Source organism: Panthera onca, chromosome E3 (genome assembly GCF_046562875.1).
Source record: "Panthera onca isolate mPanOnc1 chromosome E3, mPanOnc1 haplotype 2, whole genome shotgun sequence".
In the NCBI taxonomy this organism is placed as follows: domain Eukaryota; kingdom Metazoa; phylum Chordata; class Mammalia; order Carnivora; family Felidae; genus Panthera; species Panthera onca.
In genome coordinates, this window is record NC_138354.1 from 2,103,802 (window position 1) to 2,126,601 (window position 22,800).

General features: G+C 66.8%; 1 protein-coding gene across 2 annotated transcripts in view; it reads right to left on the minus strand.

Moving 5' to 3' along the window:
* Positions 1-22,800, minus strand: part of TTYH3 (tweety family member 3) — a 32,550-nt gene that overhangs the window by 3,432 nt on the left and 6,318 nt on the right. Inside the window, exons 2-14 of one of the 2 annotated variants that reach the window (XM_078440071.2) lie at positions 14,707-14,876; positions 14,447-14,558; positions 14,087-14,307; positions 13,722-13,817; positions 12,497-12,569; positions 12,135-12,210; positions 9,975-10,030; positions 9,233-9,325; positions 6,845-6,937; positions 4,402-4,538; positions 2,493-2,666; positions 1,902-1,977; positions 1,155-1,231 (exon numbers count right to left, since the gene is read on the minus strand). In XM_078440071.2, coding sequence (XP_078296197.1) covers positions 1,155-1,231; positions 1,902-1,977; positions 2,493-2,666; positions 4,402-4,538; positions 6,845-6,937; positions 9,233-9,325; positions 9,975-10,030; positions 12,135-12,210; positions 12,497-12,569; positions 13,722-13,817; positions 14,087-14,307; positions 14,447-14,558; positions 14,707-14,876 — 1,454 coding nt within the window. The remainder of the gene's footprint in view (positions 1-1,154; positions 1,232-1,901; positions 1,978-2,492; positions 2,667-4,401; positions 4,539-6,844; positions 6,938-9,232; positions 9,326-9,974; positions 10,031-12,134; positions 12,211-12,496; positions 12,570-13,721; positions 13,818-14,086; positions 14,308-14,446; positions 14,559-14,706; positions 14,877-22,800) is intronic. The other variant, XM_078440072.2, reaches the window with a different exon arrangement.

Consider the following 22,800-nt stretch of genomic DNA (forward strand, 5'->3'; position numbering starts at 1 on the left):
GAGACCATCATGCAAGGGTGGAGTCAGGCTTTGAGAGCGGGTCAGGCCCTGGGAAGGAGGAGGCCCCATGGCCACTCTGCCCCATCGCCCCAGGAAAGGAGGCCCCGAATGTCACATGGGCTGTGGGGCTGCGGGCTCCTCCCAGCTCCTAGACGCAGGGACAGAGGCGCCTGGAGGGAGGGCACGGACGGCGTGTCTTGGCCGCCGCTCGTCCAACCTGAAGCGTGTGTGTGTGTGTGTGTGTGTGTGTATGTGTGTGTGCGTGCACGTGCGTGGGGGTCGCTCACGATGAGCACACACACAGGAGGCGTGTACTGCGGCCAGGCAGGGTGCAAAGGGCCACAAGCCCAAGGGGATGCGGACGAAGGCCAGGCCAAGTGCCAAGGGTTGCCGGGGTCAGGGAGCCTGCGCAGGCTGACCCCACGGCCCTGCGCTGACCCCTCCCGAGTCCCCAGATGGGGAGGGACGATGCTCCCTGGTCCCTAGAGCCCTCCTGGCACTCCAGGTGGGGAAGAAGGCGAGAGTGCCGGGCGGCTGGCCAGGACAGAGCATCACGGGGAGGAGCAGTGGGCACCAGGGAGCCGTGTCATCCCCCGGGCAAGCGGCAGGGGAGGGGGATGGCACCCCAGCCCCTGAAGGTGCCCAAGCAGGCCCGCGCAGACGTGTGGGCACGGCCGGGGACAGCTTGCGCGCTTGCCTGCATGCGCCTGTGTGCACTTCTGAACATGCACAGTGGCACCCCAAGGGCACCCCGGGGTGCCACCTCACCCGTGTTCTGCCTCCCTGAGCCCAGGCGCCAGGCGCAGGCGCACCCAGGTGCCTGGTAGATGGTCTCCTTGCTGGGAGGTGACAAGAGGGGCCGGGGCCATCTGCAGCTGGGCCGGGGGCAGGGAGGGGGCTCACTGCCCCTGAGGTGAGGGTCACGGGCCAGAGGCCGGCACGAGGTCTCTGGTTGGGCTGGGGGCTCATGAGCTCACAGGCTTGTAAGGACCCGGAGCTGGCCCGGCAGCTGCTGAGCTGCGACGGCCCTGGGGCACGTCACGTGGGCCCAGGGTCCGCGCTGGTGAGGGGGTAGCAGTGAGCCGACAGCATGAGGCGGAGAGAGGCGCAGTGGGCAGGCGGTGCAGGGCAGGGCACCTGGGGCGGGTCAGTACCTGTCACTCTGAGGGCACGGCCACCACAGCGTTCGGGCACTATCCATGGGCTTAAACTGCCAGCCTGCCAGATAGCGCTAGGAGGGCCCGGGGCAGGAGGGGTGCAGGAGAGAGAGAGAGAGAGGGCGGCCTCAACGCCGGGGTGTAGGCCCCGCCCGCAGCAGGCTGTGGGGGGCCAGAGCACGGTGCCGATGACGAGGGCTACCTGGCCCGCGAGCCCACACGGCCCCGGTCCGGGTCGAGGGCGCCCCGGCGGCTGCAGGGCAGGACGGGGCTACCGCACACGTGCCCACCTCTGAAGGCGGGTGGCCTTCGGCCTCTCTGGCCCTGTCCTCCGCAGCCCACCTCGTCCAGCAAGGCCACCGGGGCCCGTCAGTCTGCAACTTCCTTCTCTTAGGTGCCAAACCACCCTGTCCCCTCTTTTCTGTCTCAGCGAGGCCAGAGGGGACAGCGGCTGGAAGCGCCAGAGGCTGAGTCTCGGGCCGAGCTCAGAGAGTCAACGGAGGAAATGAAAGGAAGCGGGCCCGCGTGAGAAAGGAGAAGCCAGGGCCCCTCAGGGTCGAGCTGGCCCGCCAGGCGGCTGGGGCTCAGGGTACCTTCAAGGCCAGCTTGTGGGCCCACCCGGCCCGCCTCCTCCAGCCCCGGCACTGGAGGCTCCTCGCCACCCCGCCGGGCCCACACTGCCCGCGAGAGCGACATGACCGCCAAGGCAGCCGCGCAGCACCCCCGCCCCGGCCTGAGACTTACTGAGGGCGGCGGGGACTCGCGTCCGATGAGGGGCGTGTTCTCACAGCGGGGGTTCTGGAAGTTGGCATTCTGGCTCCTGCGGTGGTGAGGGGAGAGGGGCTGTGAGCGGCCGCCGGCCGAGCAGAGACCCTTCTAGAGCCAGGCAGACTCTGTGCCCACCTACCTGTGCCCCGCCCTCTCCAGCCCTGTGCGTTCTCGCCACCCTGCACGCGGCCCCCGGCAAGGGCCTGAGGCGCCCGTGACCCTGGCACAGTAACCCAGGGCTCGACCCAAGGCTGCCTCGGCCCGGCCAGAGCCCACCCGGATGCCCGCCCACCACGCGGCCGGCCCCAGGCTGTCGGCCACGGCATCCCCGCACCCTTCGCACACAGCCTCCACCTAACCGAGTAGCCTCATCGTGGCCGCGAGCCTGGTGTGCCTGGGCGACCCCGCCCAGAGCCCGGGCAGCGCCCAGGGAGGCCCCTCTGACTGCCCGGCCGGCCCCTGCTCCGGCCCTCCCAGCTTCTCCCGCAGCGGGGCACACGGAGCTCCGCACGGCCTGCGCCCCCGTCCCCGCCTACCCACCCCCCTCCGGCTCCCGGCGCAACTCACATGTACTCGGTGACCGGGGCGTTGCTGACGGTGTGGGCCGCAGCTGGGATGCTGGTCTCGCTGCCGTAGCTGCTCCCGCAGCTGTACAGGCTGGGCATGTGCACGCGGTAGAGGCTGTCGTGTGCCTGCCTGGGCCCCGGGGCCGCCTCCTCCTCCCCATCTTCGTCGGGGCCTCTGCAGGGAAGGACACCCGGCGCGGGTTCAGACCCGGACCCGAGGTGGCCAGCCGCCAGGCCCGCGTGGGGTCGGCTCGGATGCAGACACACCTCGTTCCGACCCCGGCTTGGTCAGGTACGGACTACGGGACTGTGGGCAGGTCACCCTGGCTTCATCCTCTGAGACGGGGGCGCCGAGGGCCCCGTGCCTCAGCCCGTACACCCGGATGCGGTCTGCCTATGAGCACGAGGGGCCACGGTCCCTCCCGCGGGGCAGAGAGTGGGGTGCCCGGAAGTGGGGGTGGCCTCTCTTGGCCCTGCAGGTCTCTGCCCGCATCTCTGGGTGGCCTGAGCCCACGGGGACTGTGTGTCCCCGGGAGGCCTGAGCCCAGCCCTCTTGCTCTGCTGCATGTTTCCTACCCACTGTGCCCAGGGAGCTGTAGGGTGAGGCGGGGCGGGGCGGGGCGGGGCGGGGCGAGGTGAGGCAAGGCGGGCGGCCGGGGCCAGGCCTCTGACGCACCCGCAGGCCCAGCGCGTCCTGTACGCTCCCAGACTGGACTCGAGGCGGGGCTGCCTGGTGGTGTTGGCCTAGGTCAGCCAGGCCTGCGCTCCTGTCCCGCCTCCTGCCCACCAGCCGGGTGACCGCGAGCGTACGGCGTCCTCTCTGACCCCTTGCAGCCAGAGGAGCAGGACAGTGGTAGCAGCTGGCGAATGTGTCCATTCCCAGCCGTGCCCGGGGCTAAGCCCTTACACGTAGCGGTTCCTCTGGTGCCTACCCGACCCCGAGAGGCGGGCTCTTTACAACCCGCGTTTACAGTCAGGGCGCTGGGGGCCCAGAGTGCTCAAGTGACTTGCCCGGGGTCATCCTATAAGCAAAGGCAGAACCAGGATCTGGATCCACGGAATGTGATTCCAGGTCTGTCTCTCAGCCACTTCCCTACAGCTGCCACCTCTGTCACCACTGCCACCACCACCACCACCACCATCATCACCACCCCCGTTGTCCCCACCACCACCATCGTCACCAACACCACTACTGGCAGGATCACCACAGAAAACAACAGAGTAGAAATCCAGACAGAGGGAAGAGATCTGAGCTAAGCTGCCTGTCCTCTGAGCCAGGCCACCAAGAAGCAGCCACGGCCCAAGTAAGTGGGAAGGGAGGCGGGGAGTCTGGGCGATGAAGTGTGGGGCCCAGGCAAGGCGATGGGCCCGGTTCCTCCGGAGACCACTCAAGCTAGTACTGATCAGGGAGACTAAGGCAGGGGCTCCCGGGAACCCCACTTCAAAGACAAGAGCGTCACGGCCCCGTGGGGAGCAGCGGCCATCCCGGTCACCCGGCTAAACGGGCCACGGAGGCCGTGGCCACCTGGGGCCTTCCCTCGTAGAAGCTCCGAGTCCCCACGGCCAACCAGCTGCTCTTTCCACACGCGAGCCCCGCACATCTACGCCCCGGGGCGGGGAGACGGACAAGATGCCCCGAGGCCAGCCGGTCAGAGGCGGGGAAGGGTGCGGGGCACGGAGCCAGCAGCGGCAGCAAGGACGCCCCGGCTCTCCCCGCCTGCTCTGGACTCGCACGTCACCTGGGCCGGGAGCTCCTCTCTACTCTCAGAGCACCGCGGAGGCTTGCAGAGTGTCCGCAGCAGAGGGGGCGTTTGCTCCTGTCTCCGGGCGCCAGAACACGGGTGTCCAGAGGCGCGTCCCTAAAACACCCTGCACGCGGGATGGCCTGAGGCCAGCTCTGAGCCCCTCACCTTTTCTGCTGCCAGGTGTGTGGCACACTGCAGACAACGGAGCTGAACATGAGGGCTGTGACGAAGGAGAAGAGGGCCAGGTAGATGAGGCCCTCGACGCCGTCATAGCAGAAGCCCGTCAGGGCCTGCACGTAGTCCTGAGGCCAGACGGCCCGGCAACAGCAAGGCCACACGGACCGGGAGGGAGACAGGGAGGGCGGGCTGAGCCGGGACGCGCCAGAGCCTCGGCCCGGCACGTGGCAGCCCGGACCGCCCTGGACTTCACCACCCTCCGGTGAGCTCCCGTTCTCCTGAGGCCCCACACCCCCGGCTGCTCCCGTCTGTTCCCCTGACCCGCAAGCTACTACCCTCTGTTCCCGCTGCCCTTCCAGGTACTCCCTCCTGCCCCCAGCTGCTCCCTCCTGCCCCCCAGCTGCTCCCTCCTGCCCCCCAGCTGCTCCCTCCTGCCCCCCAGATGCTCCCTCCTGCCCCCAGATGCTCCCTCCTGCCCCCCAGCTGCTCCCTCCTGCCCCCTGCTACTCCCTCCTGCCCCCCAGCTGCTCCCTCCTGCCCCCCAGCTGCTCCCTCCTGCCCCCAGCTGCTCCCTCCTGCCCCCAGCTGCTCCCTCCTGCCCCCAGCTGCTCCCTGCTGCTCCATAACCCCAGCTGCTCCCTCCTGCCCCCCAGCTTCTCCCTCCTGCCCCCCAGCTGCTCCCTCCTGCCCCCCAGCTGCTCCCTCCTGCCCCCAAGCTGCTCCCTCCTGCCCCCAGATGCTCCCTCCTGCCCCCAGCTGCTCCTTCCTGCTTCATACCCCCAGCTGCTCCCTCCTGCCCCCAGCTGCTCCCTCCTGCCCCCCAGCTGCTCCCTCCTGCCCCCAGCTGCTCCCTCCTGCCCCCCAGCTGCTCCCTCCTGCCCCCAGCTGCTCCCTCCTGCCCCCAGCTGCTTCTTCCTGCTTCATAACCCCAGCTGCTCCCTCCTGCCCCCCAGCTGCTCCCTCCTGCCCCCCAGCTGCTCCCTGCTGCTCCATAAGCCCAGCTGCTCCCTCCTGCACCCCAGCTGCTCCCTCCTGCTCCATAAACCCAGCTGCTCCCTCCTGCCCCCAGCTGCTCCCTCCTGCCCCCAGCTGCTCCCTCCTGCTCCATAAACCCAGCTGCTCCCTCCTGCCCCCAGCTGCTCCCTCCTGCCCCCAGCTGCTCCCTCCTGCCCCCAGCTGCTCCCTCCTGCCCCCCAGCTGCTCCCTCCTGCCCCCAGCTGCTCCCTCCTGCCCCCCAGCTGCTCCCTCCTGCCCCCAGCTGCTCCCTCCTGCCCCCAGCTGCTTCTTCCTGCTTCATAACCCCAGCTGCTCCCTCCTGCCCCCCAGCTGCTCCCTGCTGCTCCATAAGCCCAGCTGCTCCCTCCTGCACCCCAGCTGCTCCCTCCTGCTCCATAAACCCAGCTGCTCCCTCCTGCCCCCAGCTGCTCCCTCCTGCCCCCAGCTGCTCCCTCCTGCCCCCCAGCTGCTCCCTCCTGCCCCCCAGCTGCTCCCTCCTGCCCCCCAGCTGCTCCCTCCTGCCCCCAAGCTGCTCCCTCCTGCCCCCAGATGCTCCTTCCTGCTTCATACCCCCAGCTGCTCCCTCCTGCCCCCAGCTGCTCCCTCCTGCCCCCCAGCTGCTCCCTCCTGCCCCCCAGCTGCTCCCTCCTGCCCCCAGCTGCTCCCTCCTGCCCCCAGCTGCTTCTTCCTGCTTCATAACCCCAGCTGCTCCCTCCTGCCCCCCAGCTGCTCCCTGCTGCTCCATAACCCCAGCTGCTCCCTCCTGCCCCCCAGCTGCTCCCTCCTGCTCCATAAACCCAGCTGCTCCCTTCTGCCCCCCAGCTGCTCCCTCCTGCCCCCCAGCTGCTCCCTCCTGCCCCCAGCTGCTCCCTCCTGCCCCCCAGCTGCTCCCTCCTGCCCCCAGCTGCTCCCTCCTGCCCCCCAGCTGCTCCCTCCTGCCCCCAGCTGCTTCTTCCTGCTTCATAACCCCAGCTGCTCCCTCCTGCCCCCCAGCTGCTCCCTCCTGCCCCCCAGCTGCTCCTTCCTGCCCCCAGCTGCTTCTTCCTGCTTCATAACCCCAGCTGCTCCCTCCTGCCCCCAGCTGCTCCCTAACCCCAGCTGCTCCCTCCTGCCCCCAGCTGCTCCCTCCTGCACCAACCTGCTCCCTAACCCCAGCTGCTCCCTCCTGCCCCCAGCTGCTCCTTCCTGCTCCATAACCCCAGCTGCTCCCTCCTGCCCCCAGCTGCTTCTTCCTGCTTCATAACCCCAGCTGCTCCCTCCTGCCCCCAGCTGCTCCCTCCTGCACCAACCTGCTCCCTCCTGCTCCCTAACCCCAGCTGCTCCCTCCTGCCCCCAGCTGCTCCTTCCTGCTCCATATCCCCAGCTGCTCCCTCCTATCCCCCCACCCCCCCCTATTGTGGCCCCCGGGGGGCCTGCCCCCCAGGCCGGCCCTCACCAGGTGCAGGCTGCGACAGTCCACCAGGGCGGTGAGGTGCTGCAGATTCACCTCTGTGCCGTTCAGCACCTCCTGGACACGGAGCAGGGGGTCCTGGGGGGACACGTGCCACACAAGGTCAGCACCAGTCAGGAGGACAGGCCCTTGGGAGCCCCCATGTATCTGTCCACCCACACCCGTGGTCTTGGAACAGGCGCTGAGGACCCCGGGCTTCTAGAAACGATGACCCGAGTCTGTGCCCTGGCCTCAGGGGGACTGTTGAGGATTCTAGTGGAGTGGGGAAAGTAGGACCCACCGATGCCTGTCAAAACAGGAGAGGCGGCAAACACCCACGTGTCTTCTGACAGGGGTCTGGTTCTTTTACAAATCTCAGTTTACAGAACGGCGAAAGGGAAAGTGTTCATGGCATTTTAAATGACAAAACGTCATCCGAACCCTCTGTACAGAACGAGCCGGATCCTGTAGCATGTGTGTGCATGTCTGTGCGTGCACGCGTGTGTCTGTGTGTTACGCGGGCACCTCCAGCCACATCTCCGTGGAGAGATGACCTCACAGACACATTTCAGGGTCGACAGCAACTCCTCTACATCGACCACTGGACCTGGCACTGCCTTTTTATTTTTATTTATTTTTTTTTTCAACATTTTTTATTTATTTTTGGGACAGAGAGAGACAGAGCATGAACGGGGGAGGGGCAGAGAGAGAGGGAGACACAGAATTGGAAACAGGCTCCAGGCTCCGAGCCATCAGCCCAGAGCCTGACGCGGGGCTCGAACTCACGGACCGCGAGATCGTGACCTGGCTGAAGTCGGACGCTTAACCGACTGCGCCACCCAGGCGCCCCTGCCTTTTTATTTTTTAATGTTTATTTATTTTTGAGCCAGAGACAGAGCGTGAGCAGGGGAGGGGCAGAGAGAGGGACATAGAATCTGAAACAGGCTCCGGGCTCCCAGCTGTCAGCACAGAGCCCGACGCGGGGCTTGAACTCACAATCTGCGAGATCATGACCTGAGCCAAAGTCAGACGCTCAACCGACTGAGCCACCCCGGCGCCCCCCAGCACTGCCTTTTATAACACATGTGAGGAACGCTCTGTGAGTCGGAAACGGATTTCAGGATGACAAAACTCACTATTTATTAGGGGCTAAATTGTGTCCCCGCTCCCCAAATTCACGTTGCATATGCGTTACTAACCCTCAATACCTCAAAACGCGTATTTGGAGACGGAGCCTTTAAGGAGGTAGTTAGGGTAAACAGAGGTCACGAGGGTGAGCCCCAATCCACTAAGACTGACGTCTTTGTAAGAGGTCGGGGCACAGACACGCGCAGAGGGACGCGGGCGTGAGGACGCGAGAACGTGGTGTCGATACGCCATGGAGAGAGGCCTCAGGAGGTCGCAGCCCTGCCCGTGCCCTGGCCCGTGCCCCTGACCTCCAGCCTCCAGAAGTGTCGGGAAATCCGTCTCTGCTGCCTAAGCCCCCGGCGTGCGGTCTGTTCTGGCGGCCCCGGCACAAGGACGTACCTACCTATCGGCTCAATTGCGTAACACCCAGGGGACGCCCCGGCTATACCAGAAATAGGAAGTAACTTTAACATGCGTGCGCTCTTTTAACTTAAATTTCGTGAGTTTACTACAGAAGATCCAGCTGGTCACACAAAAAAGGCTGAGAGCCGAGCCGTGTCCACTCTGCAGTGGTGCGCACGGGCCGGGCAGGGTTCCCACGGGCTGACCGGCACCTTCGGGGAGCCTGGGATTTGCCAGGAGCTTGGTAGCAAAGGTGTGGGGTGAAGTGCTCAGGCCCCAGAACATCAGCCCTCCAAGTCCCGGAACACCCCTACGGGCTGGGGGGTGGACCTTCCTTTGTTCCCACATCTGTCCCTATTTTCCTTATTATTCCTTATTTCTTTTAACTCAAACAGCACGCATTACTTTAAAAATAAAAAACAGAGGGGCGCCTGGGGGGCTCAGTCGGTCGAGCGTCCGACTTCGGCTCAGGTCATGATCTCACGGCTCGTGGGTTGAAGCCCCGCGTCGGGCTCTGTGCTGACGGCTCGGAGCCTGGAGCCCGCCTCGGATTCTGTGACTCCCTCTCTCTCTCTGCCCCTCCCCTGCGCGCGCTCTTTCTCTCTCTCTCTCTCAAAAATAAACAAACGTCAAGAAACACGTATACACGTACATACGTTAAAAAGAAGTAAGAAACAGACCTGTTTTTAAAAGCCTCCCACGATTGTCCAGGGAGATGAAGGGTGGACGCAGGGGAGAAGGGAGGGCACCGCCGGGAAGGGTGTGGAAGAGGCAGGGACCTCCGCAGGAGCCCGGCAGGGGGCACTGCCCCTCGCAGCATCTAGCCCTCTAGCTGACCAGCTGGCCCGCCGCCCACCCACTCACCTTGGTGGCCGGGTACTCCCGGGGGACGGTCTTCAGCAGCTCGGCCACGACGCCCTGCATCTCCACCAGCGCCTTGTGGCTGCCAGACAGCTTCTGCTCCACAGACAGGCAGCTGACGGGCAGGGGCAGGGGCAGCCCGTCTCTCCCACCCCAGGGCCGCCCCCCACCGACACGGGTCTGCCAGGCCCCCTGCCCCGGGCCTGCGCCAGCCCGTGGGCACTCTGCTCCGTGGGCCCGCGGGACACCCCTCCCTGGCTCCCCGCGAGCCTGCCCACGTACGCAGAGATGAGACAGATCACCAAAAACATGGTGTCTCTGAAACAGGTGGTTTTCGGGACCCCAGAGGGCCAGGTAGTCACGTGGAGTGCCAGGCAGGGGGCCGAAGGGTTTCCCTCCAAACTCCACCCTGACGACACCTGTCCCGTCATTCCAGAGGTGGGCACGGGACCCCTCCCGCAGGGCGACGCTTGCCTTCGCTCTGCAGGGCCACCCAGGGGAACCCAAGAAACGAAAGGAATCCCAGGTATTTCGGGGCGGTAGGCCGTCCACCCCAAAAGGCTTGCGCCGAGGGCATCAGGGCGCTGACCCCAGGGGCAGTTAGTGATGTCAGCGTGGCCTTCATCCGGCTGCTCCTCGGGTCCCAGGGTCCACTCACGTCTGGGAGGGGTTGGGGGCCGTGGGGCTCAGGGCCCGTGTGGCCCCCTCCCGCCCGCACCGGGGCAGGAGCACCCCCGGCACTCACCTGCTGGAAGGGGTTGGAGGCACGGGGCGAGCAGGCCAAGTAGTATTGCAAGATGTCTGCGGAGAGAGGTCGGGTGGCCGAGTGAGGCCGGCCGCCTGCGTGTGCCTTGTGTGCCTACGTGCGCGCGCCAGTGCGTGCGTGTGTCTGCACGGGGTGCCTGGGTGCGTTCGAGCACACGTGAGAGGGGATGTGGCCTCCGAGAGCCCGGGGCCGGCGCCCAGACCCTCCGCCCCGGGCAGTGTCCCTGCAGCACGCACAGCGGTCTCTTGGGTGCGGCCCTTGTCCCTCCCCTCCCTCTGGAGCAGCAGACAGGGCACCGGAGGTAGGCAAGGGGTCAGAAGACGCCCGGGGATGCATCTGCTCGGGGGTCACTTGGGCAGAATAATAGTTCTCAGGCCAGAGCATCGCCCGAAAGAGGAGGTGACACAGCCCATGCGTTGCAGCCTGGAGCACCCAGGACTCGGGGGGCCTGCCTGTCTCATCGCCCTTCAAACAGGTGTCGATTCAGCGTCCGACGTCCGAAGGTGGGAATTCACTTACGGTTCGGATTCAAAAAACCCTAGGAGACCTGAGCCTGGCTGCGGCTGAGGGAGGAGCCCTGGACTCTGCCTGCCCCCGCGCCCCCCACAACGCTCTCTGGCCCCTCAGGACCCTTCCCTGAAGCAGTGGACACTGGCTTTGGAGTTGCAGGTGCCTCCCTTCTGGGGTCCCTCCGGGGCCCAGTGCAAGATGGGGAGGGACCAGGAGCACGGGCTTAGGCGCAGGGCTGGCCGCAGTCTGGGGCAGCTTCCCACGGGGCTCCTACGCTTGACTCCTCGGGCCTGGGCTCCCACCAACCCTAAGTGAAAACCCACTTCACGTGGGCCACCTGGCTCTGCCCGGCCCGCGAGGGGCGGCCTGTGGCTCGCAGGCAGGAGCCTGTACTCATGTGAGGCCGGGGGCTGCTCGCACTTGCCAATGGCCCCAGAGCCCTGAGCAGCGAGGACCCGAAAGGCTGATGGCACCGGGGCCAGGGACAGCGGTGGTAACAGCTGTCACCAGTCCTGCCAGCTCTCCGCTGGGCACATCCACCCTCCCCCACTGTGGGGGCTCCTCTGGCTTAGATGGAAACGGTTCCTTCAACCAAATAAGCTAAAAACCTGACCACAGGCTCCTCTCTGTGGCTTTCGCGGGCAAAGAGAAGAAGACGGTCCCGTGAGGGCCAGTCTTTTAAGGCCACGCAGAACTCCTATCCCTGGGGGGACGGTCCCTCGACTCTTCTCCCAAGGAGCACACGGCATTCACAGCAAGGGCAAACAAGGAGCTTAGCACCGTCCAGCTCTGGCCGTGCCCGAGCCCAGTCCCACATGCACCTGCCTCCTGAGATGGTCAACACGCACCCAGCCCCAGACACGCTCTCTGCCCCCAGCTCAGTCCGTGGCTCCTGTGAGGACAGCTGCTCAGGCAGAGAACAGGGCATCAGTTCCTCCCTCCCTACATCCTGCTTCTTCAGAAGCCCCATCACGTTCCCTCACGGCACGTCCCCATTCACCTCTCGCCCCGCTGGCTCAAGGCACCTGCCCCCTGCCTGGGGAACTTCAACAACCTCCCTGCCTTCCCGCTTGACCTCCGTGTTGCTCCCACAGCCCAAAGAAACTTTGAAAAAGAAACTGAGTCATGGGCCATGTCTTTCCCAGGCTTCCCACTTCCAACGGACTCCCGAGAATTAAGCCCAAGTTCCTTTCCTCGACCTGTCCCTGCTGGCCTCCCCACCCTCTCCTCTCACGGTGGATCTATTTTCTGCCTTACAAACACATTGGGTTTGTCTCTGCCCCGGTGCCTTTGCACAAGACACACAGCCTTCCCTGGCTCAATTTAAATGCTACCTCTTTGGTAGGCCACACTGTCTGCTCTGAAGTAGCCTGTCGTCACTTGCTGCACCCTTGTCACCCACCTCCACCGTCACCCCTCCCCTGTCATCTGGCCTCACACAGCACCTGTCCTCATTCTCAGAGCCCCCCACCCCCCGCCACTCACAGGTGTTCCTGTTCACTCACTAGCTTCCCGATGTGTGTGGGTCCTGCCTCCCCTAGACCAAGGACCCATGAGGGAGAGGATGCCTTGTCCTCGCTCAGTTGGGTCTCCCCAGCCTGGCCGCTGGGGTGCCAGCTTCAGACTCACCCCCACTCAGCACGGAGTGTTCCTCCACCATCCTGGTCACGTAGGTGTCGGGGTCCACACAGAAGTCGCTGGAGCCCTGGGACGGGTGCAGGCAAGGCAGATGGGGTGACCAGGCTAAGCCCCCCCAGCCTTCAGCTCTCAGGGATACAGCCTGACTCCCAGGTTCACTTTTAGCTCCAGAAGGTAAAATAGGGATGTGGGGAGGCACTGACTTGCTGTGTGCCCATGGGAAGGTCCCCACTCCTCGCGGAACCTCGATACCCCAGGGTAGGGCGGGAAGGGAGAAGAGTATGACTTTCCCCAGCCCCCCCCTCATGCTGAGGCCCAGCACAGAGGGATCACGCTTCCCCTCCGCCACTCACCACGGACACGGCCAGCTCCAAACCCAGTGCGCCCCAGCTGATGACCAGGGCCAGGACCCCCAGCAGGCAGACCCTTGGGGCAAAGGACGCCAATCAGCGACCCCCAGGCTGCTGGGGTGGCTGCAGGCCAGAGGGCCGGGTCCCCAGGGAACATCTGGGGGGGGGGGGGTCTGCCCTCACGGGGGCTGTGGCTCCTCCGTGGTCTGGCCTTAGCCAGAGCCACCTGAAGACTGGGCACAGATGCGTCTCCCTCCCACCTGGGGCGGGCTGGGGTGGGGCTCAGGGGAGGGCCAGGAAGGAAGGTCTCCCTGCTTCCCCTCCCGCCAGCAGGTGACGCGTCTCAGCCCTCACCCTGCTCTCCACAGCGTGGCCGGAGGGGCCCGTTAGCCTGGGCCAGACCCACGGGGCTCACACCTGCCTCGCCCAAGGCCCAGCCTCACCTGCCTCCCCGGTCCCTGCGGTCCATGCACTCAGGCCTCCCTGCTGCTGCTCACACCCCTCACTGCAGGCCCACGTGCTGGTGGTCAGACGTCCAGTCCCCTCCCTGCCAGGGCTGCTCGCGGAGCACGCGTGCCACAGACTGGCCTGCCCGCCTGCACGTCCCCCCACCCCCACCTGCTCTCCTCTCCTCCACAGCAGCGCCCCCCCCCCCCGCCCCCGCCGCCCCGGACACAAGGCGCTACAGGGGCCCGCCTGTTCACTGGTCTCTCCCCGTGCCCGGCCCGGGGAGGGCGCAGGACACGGCTGTTCAACTGTTCAGTGAGGAAGCGACAGCTGTTACCCGCAGACAGCTAGCACTGTCGCGTCTTTCGGAGGACGAGACAGAGTTATCAGTGCCAAAAAGCCACCGGCCCAAGGTGGCCAGGTGAGTGGGCGGCACAGCAGGGCGACGAGCCCAGACTGCCTCCAGGCCGGGGACGTGGCCAGCTTGACTTTCCGGTGTCCCCATGACTTGGTGACCTGGACAGGTCTTCAGGTGTCTGGGTTACGATACGCAGGCTCAGTGGGGAGGGAGCCCAGCAGGAACCAAGGACGGACAGGGCAGATGTGCCCACCACAGGGGCACGGGTCAAGGGCCCCAGGAGAACTGCCGGAGCGGGCTTCCGTGGTGGGAAACCCGTGGCCAGACCCACAGATGGGGGTGGGGAGGGAAGGGCCGCCTCAGGGAAGAAGGTGCTGCGGGCGCCTCACCCCTGCCCTCCGCCCCTCCACCCCACAGACTCACCCGACGAGAATGCCCTTGGAGCTGCGGATGAGGCCGACCAGCGCCAGCAGGCAGATGGCCACGTCGAGCAGCAGTAAGCCCAAGTAGCCCAGCCACCTGTGGGCACACGGTGGGTGTGGGTGTGCGTGGGGTGCAGGGACGGGGGCGTTGCTCGGGGGGCCTGGCAGAGCTGAGGGAACGGCCTGGGGCCCAGAGGGGCATCCGCAGGCAGCTCTGGGATATGGGGCTGGCATCAGTTCTGGTAAAAAGTCCCGGGGAACACGGCGGCCCCACCCGTAACAACTCAGACACCGGGCCGTGGAGGGTGACTAGCACCCAGGCACCAGGGGCCAGGCGGGGCGGACAGAAAAGAGGGCCAGCCGCACCTGTACCAGTCGTAGAGATCCACCTGCTCGGCCAGCACCTCCAGGGACACAGCCGGGTTCCTCCAGAAGGGGATGGCCGCGGTGTGGCCCAGCAGCGTCTCGAGAAGGCCCTGCAGCCGCTGGACTGCGCGCAGGGGCTCTGGGCGCGCGGCCAGCTGCCGCTCCAGGCTCTGCAGGCTGGGCTCTGCCGTGCGGTTCAACGCGGCCGCGGTGTCCCACACCTGCGCCGGGCCGGGGGGCCGGTGAGCCCGGGCGCAGACCCGCTCCCGGCACGCTCCGCGCACACGCCCACCCCTCGGGCACGCACGCAGACACGGGGCGCAGGCACAGAGCCCCCCTCCCCGTCGGACGGCCACTCACGCGGTCCTGGACCCCTGCCACCGTGCGGTTGGCGTGGCGGAGCGAGTAGGTGGCCCGATGGATGCCGTCGCTGGTCTCCCCGTTGCCGTAGAACCCCACGGCGATGCCGGCGCTGGGACGGGGCGGGGCTCTTGAGGGCGCGGCCGGGCCCCTCGCTGGCCCGCCCCGGCCCCGCCCCTCCCGGTCAGGCCCCGCCTCCATCGGGCCGCCCCTCCCTGCCGCCCCCCCCCCACCCCAGCCCGGCCCCGCCCCGCGCTCACCTGCAGACCAGCGTGGCGATGATGACGCACCAGGCGGTGCAGCAGCAGTCGGCGTCCAGGTGCTCCTCGCTCTTGCGCCGCCGGCAGCACAGCCAGAAAGAGTAGAAGAGCAGGAAGAGGAGGTCCAGGGCGAGGCAGGCCAGCGCGGCGGCCCCCAGCAGCAGCAGCGCCTGTGGGAGGCCGGGAGGTGGCGCTGGAGGTGCGGACGCCGGCACCCGGGCTCGCTCCCACCCGCCCGTCCGTCCGTCCTCCAGCTCGGGGGACGGAGGCTCCCAACACTCGAGTGACCCCCGTCCTTAGCCCTGTCCGGGACCCAAGCCACATTCGGAGAAGCCAGACGGGCACGGCCATGGGGTCCTCCCAGGCCCTGTGCCCCTCCCTGCGGGGGCCCCTCACCTCCTGGGCCCCAGGGCCCAAGGCAGGACATAGGACAGGTCCAAACAGGGGTCCCTGACCAAGTCCAGTAAGGAGGTGCTGGGTGGGCAGGGGCCCCTGGGAAGGGCCAGCACAGCTGCTGATGGCCATGTCGCCGAGGAAGGCCCCTCATCTCCCAGAGCCTCGGTCTTCTCTTTAGTAAAAGGGGGCAGTGCTCTCCCCAGAAGAGGCTGGCGGAGGGTCTCGGTGAAGGCCCGCAAGAGGCTGAGTTGGACCTGGCCACCTTTGCAAGCCCCTGGGGCCGGGGCAGCCTGAGGGGCCCAGAATTATCCAGCCATGTCCAGGAGTCACCAGGGGAGGAGGAAGTGCCCCCTCGGGCCCTCTCCCGGCACCGAGGTCAGCATCCCCCACGGGAAGCAGGGACACATGCCGTAGGCCCAGCGCTGTCTCCCCTGGGTGCCACACTCGTCATTCTACCTGGCCCAGCGCCCCCCCTCCCCATTTTACTGGTAAAGAAACCGGCTTCAGAGAAGATACGGAGGAAGGACCGGCGTCATGGCACCTCTGGGGCCTCAGCACACGTCCCTTGTTGGGGTGGGAGTCGTGGCCTGTTAGCGCTGTAGGCCGGGCCTGACCACGTGCACCTCATGGGGGGGGGGGACAAGTAAGTCCCACACAGAAGGTTCACCACTGCACACTGGCTCTCAGTCCACACTGGAAGTGCCATAGAGACGCTGGGCCCCGGGGGGCCTGGAAACACCCTCCCTCCCCAGGCCTGAACACTGGGGTGCTGCTGGGGGAGAATGCCCACCTGCCCCCGTCAGGGCCCCCTTGGGAAGAGAGGCTGAGCCGCAGACGCCCTGGCGCCCAGCGGCTGTCTCCCTGCCCTCGCAGGAGCCCGCTGGCCCCGAAGGTCTCCCACCAGGCTCACCATCCCTGGCCACCCCCACACCTGGGGGGGGCCCCTCCCGCCTGACCAGGGAGGCACCGAGCAGCCACACTTCAGAGCAACACCGGGGCCCAGGGAGCCAGGAGCTGTTTGGAGGCTGGGCCTCTGGCCTCCCCCACGAGGCACAGGAGGCAGGCACCATCCAGGGGCAGACCGGGGTGACGCCATGAAGCTGGAGTCACAGGCCGCGGCCTTGCCCTGCCGGGGCGCCACGGGCGTTGGGGGCTGGCACCCTCCGGTGCTCCTCCAGGCTGAGGGTGCCTACCATCTCTGCCCTGGCAGGACGGCCCGTTGGGTCCCAACCGCTCCTGCTCACAAGCTGCGGGTGGGAGGGAAGCAGGCCCCCGGGGGGCCGGTACCAGGGCCACCTCGTCAGCCGCGCTCAAGTCACAGAGGGTGTTCCCAAGACCCGGGTCGCGGCCAGGGGCGTCCGGGCAGGAATCAGGGCATGTCGCAGGCCGGGGGCCGCCACGGAGGGGGCTCACCTTAAGGGTCCTGGAACCCGGCACCGCCCTCGACCCGCCCCACCCCGCCCTGCGTGTCAATACACATCCCAGTGCTTGCAACAGCACTCTTCCGGGCTCCCCGGGTCTGCCCTCACAGGCACAGGCCGGACATTGGCCCCGGTGCCACAGGCCCTGCCCATCCCCTCCTCACAGGCAAAGGGCAGAACACAGCACCACCCCTGGGACCTCTGTGCTTCCATAACAAAGGCCACCCTCCAGCCCCTGTCACCGGTCCTGCCTGCAGGTTCCTCCCCTCCCCCAAACCCCCAGAGGCCCACCACACCCCCACCTGGAAGCCTTCACCCAGAATGAGCCCCTGCCCATCCCCATCCTGTGCAGATGGTCCCCCTGGAGGCCACCCTCTGCTCTGACTGACCTCCCTTGGCCTTGGCTGGAGTAGCCCCACCCCTCCCACGGTGCCACCTCCTCTCCTGCCTGATTCCCCCCTCCCCCAATTGGACACAATCCAGGAAAGCCCAGGACATGGATGGCTCGGTGCTGGTGTTTAAATACATGCACCAACACACATTCTCTTGAGGAACCCCTGCCCCGAGGCAGGGCAGTTGGGACCAGGGCAGGCGGAACCCAAACAGGCCCCCAGCTGGGGGCCCTGAGCCCACCCAGCCTGGCCAAGGGGACATCACGACTCATCAAAGTGCTCACAGGCCCAGATCGCTGCCTCAGTGGTGCCGGGACCACCCACTCCCGTTTGCCAGATGAGAAACCCAAGGTAAGATCCGCACTGCCGGCCAATCGGGGGGGGGGGGGGGGGGCCCTAGCGCCTGGGGGGAGCCTGGGGGCAGGGGGAGGCATGCCAGGGCCCCGGGGTGCCTGGAGCTGCTGGACCCCAGCTGGGCCACGGAGGCCAGAAAGAGCCGGACGGGTGGGAGCACCCGGGCCGCCTCCCTGGCGGAAGAGCAGCATGGGCAGAGGCCACCACAGGCTGAGTCTGGAAGGTGCTGTGCCCCTGTGGGCGGGAGTCACGCTGTACCTTTCTTGGGTGTCCTCCTACGGCTTTGATTTGGTTTGTTTTGTTTGTTGTTGTGTGTCTTTTTCGGGGTTTTTCTTTTTTTTTTTTTTAAACCACCAAGTTGTACCAACGTTGTAATTAAAACAGAACCAGAATCCTGTTAGTCGCTCCTTTCAGCTGAGCGTGGGAGGCCCCTGGTCTGAGCCCGGCTCTGCCACCACGTAAGAGGCCCCGTGCGGTCTCCGGTCAGGCCCTGCTGCTCTCCGCACCCCATTTCTGCCTTTGTGCAGGGTGTGAGCCTTCCCCAACCCCCCTGTGGGAGCGGGGTCCCCGGCAGCCGTGCCAGACCCCTCTCAGTTGATGACTGGGTCACATGGGCCCCGGGAGGCCGAGAACCTGGACCGAGGTGCGACGGAGGCGTGTTCTGCCCTTCCCCCACAGCCACCCTGAAACCGCTGCCCAAGCGGGACAGCCCAGGGAGCCAAAGCAGCAAGGTTCAAATGCTGCCCAGCCTGGCTCAGAGATGTGACCTTGAGTCAGGGACCGCACCCCCATGCCTCAGTTTCCCCACCTATAAAGTGGAGATGGGTGCGTCACTGTCCTGACCGGGTGACTGAGGACTACACAAGCGAATCCTTGTAAACGCTCAGAAGAGCATCCCCGTGGGGGTCCCCCAGGAAAGGTGAGGGTCCCCAGGGGTTGCTACCCCCAGGGCTCTCTCTGTCACCACACAGCCTGGTGGGCTGGGGGCAGAGAGTGGGCACCTTGGCTGCTGGGGGGGGGGGGGGGGGCGGTGTTCCAGGGCTGCTCACGCACAAGGTGAGCACGTACACGTCTGTGCCCCTACGCGCACACGCACAAGCACGTCCTCGTGCACACACACGCCTACACCCGTATATTCACACACATGCTCGCCCACGTGCACATGAAGGTGTCACCCTGTGATCACAGCAGCCCGTGGCTGGAAGCTCCCGGGGGCCGTGGGCAGGGGAGGGCATCCCAAGCACCTGGCTGCTGGAGCAGACTGGGAAGCGGGGAGGGCAGCCAGCCAGCCAGGGGCAGCCTCGCACACAGGTAGGGCCGCCTGCCTGGGGGCGGAGGATGCTCCCGTCCCATCCCTGCCTCTCGCAGGGCAGGGGCTAGGGGAGGACCACTCACTGCCCCAGGAACCCCAGGGCCAGGCTTGATGGTGATCGTGTGTCCTGGGTACCAAAGGGGTGAGTTACTTTCCAGAAGCTTCTCTGGAGGCAATGGCAGACAGAAGCACGGGTGCCCACCTCACTCCCACCTCACCCCTGTAACCCTACATGCTGGGAGCCAGGCATCCAAGGTTCCACCTCATCCCCTCCTGGTCTGTCTGCCCAGCTCCAGGAAGCCTCCTTCCTATGAGGAAGGGACCCTATTTCTACCATCTCTGTGCTGGGTCTGTCTGCCCACACCTCCCCCAGGAAGGCAAGGCCTTGCTGAGCTCATCGATTTAGCTGGGGCAGTGCCCCCTCTGGCACTGAGGCCTGGCACACAGTGGGTGTGCAGAAACATGGCCCCCCGGCTCCCCACCCCAAGGTCTGAGAAGCTGGGGAGCTCTCTCTCTGGCAGGACATCAGGCTACGGGGCCTGTACCACAGCAGCTTCCCACAGCCCCCATGGAAGGTGCCAGCACCCTCCCGGTTCACACAGGAGGGCACCGGAGCTGGGCAGGGCGCAGCCCATCACGGTGAACATGCAGAGCCCGTCGCCATCTGGGTGCACGAGCCAGGCATGGGGGTGCCTGGCGTGCCCTCTGCCCCCGCCTCCCGATGCCAGATTCCAGGGGACAGCCCCGCCCCCCCCCCCCGCCCGCGGCTGCGTGGGCTGCCGTCCCCTTCACCGCCCCGGGGTCCATTCTCCATTCAAAAAGAGAATGGGAAATGCCTGATCAGCATCTGGGCTCCGACCAAATGGAATTTTCCGTCTGTGATGGAAGTGATGTCAGCAGTCGGTCAGGCGAGGCGAGATGCTTGGGCCCGTGTCCTGACCGTTGGCCACAGTGCTGGCTGCCAGCCACCTGAGGCGCTAAGAACGCACCGGGCTCCGTGCGGGCGCCCGCAGTGAGGCCTCGGCGGGGCCCACCCCCCGCTCCTGGCCCCACGGCTCACCTCATCTCTCGGCCCCGGACCACCCCCTCCTTCTCGAGGCCCCTGCAGCCCTGGCCTGTGCCCACACACTCTCTTCCACGCCTCATGGTCCCCCAAAGCCCCTATCTGCTCTGGAAATACCCGATGAGCCAGAGCTTGGAGTCTAAAGCTTTTCCCTGTCCCCGTTCAGGCCCCGGCCCAGGCAGGAGGCCTGCTGAGGGACCCAGGACCCCAGCCGTCCTCCATGTGAGCCCAAGCTCCCTGCACAGGGCGGGGCGGGGGCGGGGGTCCCTGGCTCAGCCCCAGGCTTGCCGGCAGTCAGAGTACAGGGGGCCCCAAGCCAGCCCCATAAGGGGAGGGCCCACAGCGTGCCACGAAGCCTTACGGAAGAGCTTTGCAGCAGGAGGCTTGGCCCCGTCCAGAGACAGAGACCACGGTGTGAGGGCTCGAGGCTCCAGCGTCCCACCACGGCCAGTCAGCGCACGGGCACGTGCACCCCACCCGTGCGCGACGCCGGGCTCAGTTTCAGCACAGGCCACGCTGATGTGCCCGAGGCCACCCGGCCAGGGTGGCCACACGGGACCCTGGGACGGCCCATCCGTGCACCCGCTGCACCCAGGAGCACACCGCACGTGCAGCACAGGTCAGAACCCCCGACGGACCGTCTCCTTGGAGACGCGGCCCCACAGGGGGCCCTCAGTGCCCTCAGCAACTGCCCCTGAGCGCCGCCCACACGCTCAACCCCTCTGTGGGCCACCACAGCCTTCAGCCAGGCTGGGGAGCCCCTGCCCCGCCGGAGTCCCTCACGGGGGCTCCGAAGCTGCCCACCCCAACCCCAGCCCCAAAGGCCACAGCGGCACACCCCCTGGGCCAGCCTCCTGGCAGAAGTCACGGACACCCAGGCCCCGGCGCTCACGGGCGAGGAGGACGTGGGGGCCAGACGTCCAGGGCCGACGCCGCTATTCTCGGGGCATCGGGGACTTCCGCCCGGTCACACGGCAGGAGGTGTGGGGCCAGGCCCCCAGGCCCAGCTGCCGTAACTGAGGTCCCGCCACTGCCCGTGGCGTGAGGCCCACGGCCTGCGGAGGTGGGCGTCCCTGGAGAAGGCCATCCCATCCCTGGCAGGCCTGTCCCTTCAGCTCGTCCTCACCCCTCCCTGCACCAGCCGTCCCTTCGAGGCAGCTCCACCAGCTTTCAAGGGCGAGGCTCCAAACAGAAGGCGAGTCCAAATTCCTCCAGGGGCCTGGGCCCTCCCTGCCCTGCACCCCACCATCCTTGAGGTGGTCACACCTGCCTCACTGGAGCGGGGAGGCCCGAGTCACTACACAAAGGGCCCCTCGGCCCAGGGCCAGCCCGAGACGGAGGCACATCAGCACCAGGCCTGACACGGGGGCCACGGGGCACGCGTCTCCGGGACCCCAGCAGCGCACACCCGGAGCCTCGGAAGACTGGGGGGCGTGACGACAGGTGTCAGAGGGCGCCAGCAGGGCACCGTGAGAGGAGGGCACGTTCCCAGAGAGGGATGGCCCGGGCGAAGGCCCGGCACGAGGTCCAGGCTGCACACCCGTGTCCCGAGGGGCTCTGGAGGGTGGGGTGGGGGCAGGCAGGACCCTCCACCGCTTCCCAATGGGGAAGTCCCACCCCAGCCCCAGAACTGCCGAGGGTCTTTCTCCACAGGAAGAGACCAGGTCGGGTCTTCCAGGAGGCTGGCGGGATCCCAACCCCCAAAGCACCATCTGGGAACCCACACGCGTCTCGGCCGGAGCCCTGGGCCTGGACTGAGGGCTGGGCCGCTGTCGAAGCTCCTGTGCCCGGGGCCCCTCACTGGGAAGGGCTCACGCCGCACGGCGCTGCCCGCTCCCCTGGGGCTGGCTCTTGGCCTCGGCACCCACCCAGCCTCACACTGGGCTTCGCGGGTCCCCAGACCACCTGGGAAAGGGGTGGCACCCACCTTCCAGGCCGGGGGCCTGAGGCCAGAAGGGACGCTGGAGCCCCACACACTGAAGTACAGAGGAAGCGGGGGTCTGAGCCCACACGGGCCTCCTGAGGAAAGCTCCGGAAAAGGCCCCCTCACCCCCCGGGCCAGGCTGAGCGGGTGCCGAGGGCCCTGGCCGTGGAGCAGAGTTGGGCGCCTGGCTGGCTGTTCGGCCCACAGCCCCCCACCCCTCTAACACACTTGGCTGCGGCTCCCACGTGCCGACCAGAAATTAAAAACAGATTTTCCACTGAGCTGGGCTTGGGTTTCACGAATTCCATGACGGTGAGCTCGTGGCCATCCTGGAGAAAGCACAGCCAGCGGCCGGCCGAGCAGGAGCCCAGGAGGGGCCCGGCTGTCAGTCCACGTCCTCCCACCGGAGGTCTGAGACCCAGAGCACCAGGCCGCACGTGGACACACACCGGCTGCAGGCTGATGCCCTCACGGCGTGTGCACCCTACTCGCCCTTGCCCTCCAGGAACCAGCGGGATGGAGGCCTGGCGAGGCTGGACTTGGGCTCAAGGCCCCGGGACGAGCTCTGGTGGCTCACCCCCCAAGGCAGCCCCCACCCCGCCGCCCTCCGGGTCTGGGGGCCAGCCCGCTGTCCTGCTGCCCACGCCACACCCGCTCGCGGAGGGAACGGACCCCGGAGGACACGGCACAGGAGCTGCCCTCCCCGCGGCGAGGGGGTCTATCCGGCCCCAGTGCCCTAACGCATTTCCCAGCACGGCGCCCAGAACAGCCCTCCGCTCTTCCCCAGGCTTGACCGCACACACCTCTCCTCTGGCCACCCCTAGGGACCCAGGCCACAGGCCTCGGATGCAGCCAGGAGCCAGCCGACGGGCCCGGTCACATCGTCGGGCCAGCCGGAGCCCTGTCCCAGGACTCAAGGGGGGATGTGGCCCGGGGAGGGCAGCCTAACCAGCCTCCAGGACCGGGCTGGACGAGACACCACAACTTCTGCGGTGACCCTCACGACAGTCGGGAGCCCAGCTGGAGTGCACGCGGCCGGAGCGGGCGGCACCCCAGGCCGGGACCCTCCTCGGAGCGAGAAGGAAGCGGTCGCTCAGGTTTTGGGCAGGCCGGCCTCGCCCCACGCCCTCAGCCAATACAGGAGAGGCCCGACCACAGCGGGTGCCTGTGGTACAAAACAGAGCCCTCTCTGAGACCCCTACGTCTCGTAGCCCACCCGCCCCTCCTGTGGG